At 44.5% G+C, this 7712-nt stretch overlaps 1 protein-coding gene across 1 annotated transcript; it reads left to right on the forward strand.

Moving 5' to 3' along the window:
- Positions 1-6008: 6008 nt before the first annotated feature.
- Positions 6009-7460, forward strand: nanos1 (nanos homolog 1). The gene has a single exon (XM_030062824.1). The coding sequence runs from the start codon at positions 6026-6028 to the stop codon at positions 6809-6811; it is 786 nt and encodes a 261-aa protein (XP_029918684.1). The 5' UTR covers positions 6009-6025; the 3' UTR covers positions 6812-7460.
- Positions 7461-7712: the final 252 nt, after the last annotated feature.

The following is a 7712-nucleotide window of genomic DNA, read 5'->3' on the forward strand; positions in this document are numbered from 1 at the left end:
TGCAGACAATAGCATTAAGCCGTTAAAAACAGAGTGTTTTATGCCTTCTGCCAGCAAACACTTTTCTGATGATCTCTGTTTTTTTTTTTTTTTTTTTTATTTCTCTTTTCCTTGTCCAGCAGAAACACTTACACAACAATCACTTAGTCGGTGTGATTCCCGAATCGATTTACGGCGATAGCCACCCCGCTGATGTTATGCATCATTCCACTCCTAATCTCGCTTCCGCGTCCAATACACTTATGCTACCTCGAGGCAGCCGCAGAATTAGCTTTAGTTAATGGATGAGTATTAATCCCTCTTAGTCACAACAAAATTAAGCAATAATGTGGCCATGAATATTTCAGACACACTGCAGCAACACAGGAATCTGCTCGCGCAATCTGCCCTGGCTTGCAAAAAAAGAATTGGCGATTACATCCATTATTAATGCTTCATCATAAAATTCATATTTCCAACAAACCGAACAGGGGCTCCGGAGTGAAAATCCAATGTGCAGTCAATACTGCTTCAGACCGACTTGCTGAGCACACAGAACAGAGAGAAACGGCCTCTAAAGCGCCGTGGACCATCGAGCTGTGCTTTTGTTCTGCTTTTATCACTCTGTCTCCTAAGGTAGTGCATTCTTATTAGATCCCTTAAAAATAGATGTGATCCTTCCAAGCCGGTGAGTTCCTGCAGCCTCCCCCTGGAAGTTTTAATTAGAACACCAGTCACTCGTGTTATCGTTGTTTCAAGAGGGCCGCTTCCACATTCCTGAGCTGCACTTTTCATCACAGGATCACAGGGCCGACTGCTCAGGGCGGCCGGCTCGTGTTCCCCCAGGAGTTCACCTCAGAAATCACAACCTGAATCGCTTAAAGTGCCACGCCGTCTCAAATGTGCCGGCGTTTGTCTTCACGGCGTCGCTGCGGACGGATGTGGAGGGGTTTACGGCGTTTCCGCGGCGAACGCGCCGGCAGAAAACAGCCGCATCCTGTTGATTAAAGAGCAAAAGCGAGAGCCGTACGCCGCGCTCAGCTGGAACCGATACGATTAGATGATTAATCGATCGACTGACGCGAACTTAATCAATTATAATTTGGACCACAGACTTAATGTTTTGGTCATTTCTCTGGTAAAAACACCAAATATTGTTTGATTCCAGCTTCACTGCGACGCTAAGATTATCCCACATTTCTCTCTTCATTATGAAATTATTAATATTATTTTGTTTTTGGCTGCTGGTCAGACAAAGGAGTCAGTTTGAAGACATCACTTTGGGTTCTGATCACTTTGCATCAGCATTTATCGTTATTTTTCCACACTTAAAACACTAAATGACTAAATGATTCATTAAAAAAAACGAACTTCTGGATTAACAGACAGTGCAAATACTCAGTTACAGCCATACACACTGAACACTCAGCACATTATACAGCTATGTGTCTTATAAAAAAAAAAAAAAGACAGAACCATGAAAAAATACATAAATAAGTAACATTTTCTTCCATGCAAACCTCTGCAGCTGCAGCCTGAAATCTGTTGGACATGAAAGAAATGAGAGCCGGTTGTTTTGTTGGAGCCGCAATCAAATCCTGTGTCATGTGCAAAGGGCATCAACACTCCATTTAAGAGTAACTCGCGTTATTCATGCGGTCTGGAACAATTTGTTTAGTATTTTTCGGAGTTAGCGATTCTCACATCAGGAATCTGAGAGCCTGTGATAGCATCGGGTACACAGCCCGGACCTACCTGGAGGGTTTTATACTCACAGGAGTTATATTGCTCAGCAGCACTGATGCACAAAGCTCAGGCTGTGAAAGAGCCTCTTTGTAAAACCGTTGTTGTGTCTCTTTCACATTCACTTTTTGCCAGTTTTGCCAGAAAAGGGCAGAGTGGTGCATTGTGTACTGAGCAGAGCAGAACAGCATCAATCAAGCGGGCAGCTGGTATCTGATTACACCTGCGCTATTATGACTCTGCAGACTGACACACTTTCCGAGAGGCAAGCGCCTACAAATTCCTGCCTCTACTATCATAACCATCAGCATGAGAAGCTAATAGAAGACAAGACAGGTGGCAAAAGAGCAGCTCGGGCCCTGCCTCCTCGTGCACCGGGCTGTAATGAACACTCCTGTGGCCGCGCTGAAGGTCCATCCATTCTTGTGCAACAGTTGTGCAACAGCTGGCTTCATTTCTAAATGCATGACTCAGCTGTTTCGGCTGGGGAGGCTGACAAGATGCGGTTAGTTTCTGCTGCTGGGAACCGATGATCTCACCACCATTACCTCTGAATTTCAGATTTATCCAAGGTTGTTTCGCTTGCTAATTGTGGTATCTGGCAGCCCTGTCATCTAAATATTATGTTCTCATACAACTAAACGGGAATCTCAATTACATTTTAAAATGAGCGTATTGTGTTACAGATTATGTTTGTTTGTAACGCTGCGCAAGAGCATTTTAATCACTTAGTCTGAAATCTGTGCAGGGGGGTGAACGGGCCAAACAAACAGCTTTCACCCAGGCGATCCAAGGATGAAGTGACAGTAGTGTTTGCTTTTTTTTTGCAAATGTCACCTACGTTCCCCTCTCTAACCTTAACCAAGTGGTTTAGTTACATAAACCTAACCTTTCCCTAACCTTAACCATGTTTTTGTATGCCCAAACCTAACCATGTGGCATTATAATGCTGTTACATGCAGAAAGAAAGATATGTAATTTGGGAATGTCATTTTTAGGAGACTGTGTTATATCTGGTACTGTCTTGCTTTAACATTAAATAGCAAAGAAACCCAAAACCCTGTGAAGGCACCACCCATCACCGCTGTTTGTCGTGCTCTGTGGAGGGTGAGATCATGTGCCGTCCGGGAGCAGACAGCCGACGTCTCACCGTTAGAGTTCAGGCTTCACAGAGGTTTGGGTTTGGCGTTTCGCACAGCGTTAGCACTCAGAATTCATAATAAACTAGAAGATTCTGTTGATCACATATGAAGTACGACGTGGCCTCGCCCTCACTTACATCTCCGGTCTCCTTGTTCCTCATCAAACCTCTCGGCGGCTCCCGTCCTCCGGTCTCGGCCTGTTATCCGCCCCCCCCCTCCTGCTCCCAATGCAGAACAAAAGGTGACCTGTGCGGTTTGAGCCCCAACTCTCTGGAATAATCTTCCCCAGCTAATTCGTCTTGCTGAGTCCCGGGGGCCGTTTCAAGTGGCCTCTTAAGACTCATTTTAATAGGCGAGCCTCTCCACAGATCCCTGCTGAAGATCTGTGGAATGACTTAGGATCCGCATATCTTTAACGCATATCTTTATGTATTTGTTCTGCTATGCATTTGTTTATATTTTTTGCATGTGTGAGGCACTTTGTAACTGTCTCTTTAAAACATGCTATATAAATCATAAAGCTTTACTTACTTACTTACTTGTACAGCAGCTTATTATGACCTATAGTTACGTTTTAAAGTTAAGCGACCTCTAGTGGTGCTGTAAATAATAACACCGTGGTGTTGCATTAAAATTAACATGTTGTAACCTTAACCTTAACCTTTTCCTAACCTTAACCATTACGACAAACCTTTCCATTACCTTACCGATAGCCTCTTCTTAACATTAACCAAACTATTTTCAGTGGCTAGCTCACAAACTAGTGGGCTAACACTCATCATCATCATCATTTTATTTATTTAAAACCTCAGAGAACACATTAACCCGCAATTTTTAGAAACGCTCCTGTGGGTCGGATTAAGGGGCTGGAACAAACGACCTGTGGTTTTATGGATTGGACATGTTAGATTCTTCACTGGATTACACTTTTGCAAAAGCCAAGAGAGTTGATTGTGTCACATTCAGCTAAATGTGGGAATATCAGCCGTTTCACTTTCATGTCCAACATTACATCACAACAACATATCCCTCTGAATCATGTTTCCTCTTCTCGGTTGCACACGTCTTTCACCGGACCTCCACGATGACATCAGCTGTGGTCAGATTAGAGCGATGACACTGCAACTGCAAAACCCCTATTGTTGCTCTGAAGCCTGTCTCCTCGAATCTTGTTTTTCTTCAAACAAAGAAAAGAAAATCTGCCGGTGAGATGAGATAATCCCACGATGAAGTGTCATTTTCTCGATCCTGGATCTGCCTCACTGTGCCTTGTCTCAACTTGTTCCCAGGGGGGGAAAAAATCCCGAAAGAAGTGAAAGTGCATTCGGAAACAAGTGGGATTATCTCATCCCCACTGGCAGATTTTTTTTCTTTTTTTTTTTTTACTTTGTTTGAAGAAAAACAAACATGATTTTATGACTGAAGTTGACTGCATGACTCATGAAGATGGATTTTTTTTTTTTCCACAGTGTGCGTCCTACTTTCATCAGTCTTATCTGCTCTAAGCCCTTTTGTATAATCCATGAGATGCCTCTTCTCCAAGACAAAAGCGTCAGGCCGGTCACTGTGGCGTGAAGATCACACCGTGGTAAACACACCTTGAGCGGCGTCGTGCACGTGCACCGAGCCGCCGTCTGGCCACTGCTCCTTCAATAGACTCAGAATATGCTAATGACATCTGGCTAGTGGAACGACATGGATGACTTTCATCTCGCAGCCATTGGCCATCATTATGTTTGGCTTGGCACTCATTCATTCAGAGGAGGGGCGGGGTGGGTGTGTGTGTCTGTGTGTATGTGTGTGTGTGTGTGTGTGTGTGTTGGGAGGGCATTTGAGATGTGTACTGTATTAAAGATCCAACCTGTAATTGCAGTATGCTGCCCCCTGTTGAAACACTGCGCCTCCACTTAGTGCTTTGTTTACATATTTTTTAGATGATTTTTTTTTTTTTTATGATTTTTCCCTTCAAACTGACACCAGGATGATGTGTGATAACCAAACATGATTTTAACTAACACTCATGTATAAAGTGTCACAAACACTAGAAGGGGAAAAAAAAGGGTTAAGAAATGTCCAGCGAGCTTATTTTCCATCTCTGACAATACATGTGAATATGGAGCCACGTTTTCAATGGGCAGCATTATTCCTGAGGGTACCTGCAAAGGGCAATGCCAGTGCCTTTTTATTGAGCTCTCTTTCAGCTTTCAGAATAATGTTTTGTGATGAAGAAAGCTTTTCACGCAGAGCCAAACTCTCCGCGGGGAAGCTATTGCACGGAGACAACCTGCTTGAGTTTTATTTTTATGAGTCTAACTGTAAAGGGGAACGCTTCTCCAAAAAAACGCACAAGGGCTTTTATTACAGCAGACCACAGCCACCACGATGATAGCGCTGAACTTTTGAGTCCGGGCTGTTTATTTGAACTGATAATCAGCCTGCGCTAATGTGCTGGTGTCCAGTAAATGGAGCCATAACCAGCAAGAGGAGACGGTGAAAACACAGAGGGATGGGAAACAGGCCTGCATAATACTGATTATGTATATATATATATATATTTTTTTTTTTTTTTTCATAATGAGATGCATCACCACACAGAGTCCTCCCTAGGCGCTGAGTGGCTGGCTGCTGTTTACAGGCTGCCGCAGAACAAAGGGCCTCTGCGCTTGGCACACAAGGGGTTAAGGTGTGTGGATGCCGGAGTTGGCGTTGCTGGTATCCAACCACAATGATTAACTGTATTGATTCGCCAAACATGAATTGCGATGTTTTGGTACCGCAGGAAGAGACGTGCGCTGCAACTGTAACCGATTGGTGCTCTGAGGGAACATAATCACTCACTGTACGGGGCTTTGTGCGCAAAATCGGGCCTGTTTTCTGTTTTCCGTGCGCACTTGCTCAAATCGATCACCCGCCAAGAGCTTCTCTGTTTTATTAAAACGCGCAGGATCTCCAAAAAGGATGGCTGTGTTGCCTGAGCGGCTGTCCGTGAGGAGTGCTGTGTGCCTCGCTGTGGCTTTGAGGAGAGGGAGCGCTGCCTTCAGCCTCATCACAAACTTGGGTTTTGAAGAGGGAGCGCCCCGCCCTCCTGGTCCTTATAAACAGAAAGCCTGTTGGAAAGGCGCTCATACATAACAGGAACACTGGAGACCGCGCCGCTGTACATGAACTATTCTGGAAGCGAACTGTGGCTACAAAGACTTTTACGGATTACATTGGTTGGTTTCCACCTTTTCGCCGAGCAAACCGAAACCAGAGAAGTGGCCATGGATTTTCTGAATCACAACTATTTGAACGCGCGCAGCCCGTATGACTATACTTTTAATTTCTGGAACGACTATCTCGGCCTGTCGACGCTGGTCACGAAGAACAACAAGCTCAGCATGCCCCAGAACCCCAACTCCATCACCGAGTCCCTGAAAGCGACCCTGGGCTTGGACGATACCCCGGCGTGTCCGTGCGTAATTGCGGGCGGCGGCGGCGGAGAGAGCGGACACCTGGACTGCTGCTGCCCGTCGGGAAGCCCCCCGCCCGCCTCTATCCTCGACTTGAAGGAGCGTTTCTCGATACTGAGCCCCTTCCAGAACCAGCTGGGCGTCCCGCTGCCGGAGAGGGAGATGGGCTTTGGGGGCAGCTTCGCGGGGTTCGATCTGTTCGGCGTGGAGAGGAAGATGCGCAAACCCGCTTCCAGGAGCAAGCAGGAGCCCAAAATCTGCGTCTTCTGCCGAAATAACGGAGCGCCAGAGGAGGTGTACGGCTCCCACGTCCTGAAGACCCCGGACGGCAGGGTGGTGTGCCCGATCCTGAGGGCTTATACCTGTCCCCTGTGCAGTGCCAACGGGGACAATGCCCACACGATAAAATACTGTCCACTGTCTAAAGACCAGCCAAGCCAGCGACCATTAAAGGGAGGGAGGGCTGTGGGTGGTAAGAGGATGAAAATATTCTAAAACAGACAAGACTATAAAGTAAATTGAATTGCACTGAACAATTTTCAGATGACTGTTTTGATTTCGGCTCTAGCCTTTATCCCAGTTTCATAAACAGATATTGATTTTATCTTTTTTTCCGAGATCTCTTTATATTTTTATAGTTCCTTTATCCACATAGAATAATTTTATGCTTTATACATTGAATTTATTTTTTTTTTCCTTCTAGCGTGTAGTCATTTTTGAGCGTGTGCATATAAATACACCTATGTATCCATAATCACAGAGTGTGAATAAATGACAAAAAAAAAAAGTAATATTTTGGTCACGTTATGTAGGGAAACACACTGACATTGGCAAAAGGGGGGTATGAATGTCATATTTCTACCAAGTATTTTTGTACGGTGAGCTAAGCTTGCTATTTTATTTTATTATTATTTTTTTTTCTTCCTTTTACTGTCTTAGAAAACCAAAGTTATGTTTTGCCATTAAAGAAGCTCAAGAATGTGTCATTATTAGTGAGAATACTTGTGTGCGTCTGACTGGAGGGGGAACTCTTTGATCCCATCTGCCTGCCCAAAAAACTCCACAACATATTTTCCAACTTGCTCTAAAAAGTTGACATTCAATCTGTGTGGCAGGAGGAAGAAAAAAAAAAAAAAAAAAAAAACAAGACAATGCAGCCTCTGTTTAGGGCTCATATTCTCTGGGGAACATTATAATCAATTGTTGCCAAGCCAAACCTCTTTTCCAATCCTATGTGGGGAGAAAGTTCTTATCATCTGACTTTCCCAGCAGTCAGAATCAGCCCAAAACGAGAGATACTAGCCTACATTTCTTTATGTTTACATTCCCAAATGAGGGCGACACACTGGATTTCTTTTCTCTGACGTATCTCTGCCATGCTCCTTCTTTCTATCCT

The sequence above is a fragment of the Myripristis murdjan genome, chromosome 10 (assembly GCF_902150065.1).
Source record: "Myripristis murdjan chromosome 10, fMyrMur1.1, whole genome shotgun sequence".
NCBI classification, from domain to species: Eukaryota; Metazoa; Chordata; class Actinopteri; order Holocentriformes; family Holocentridae; genus Myripristis; species Myripristis murdjan.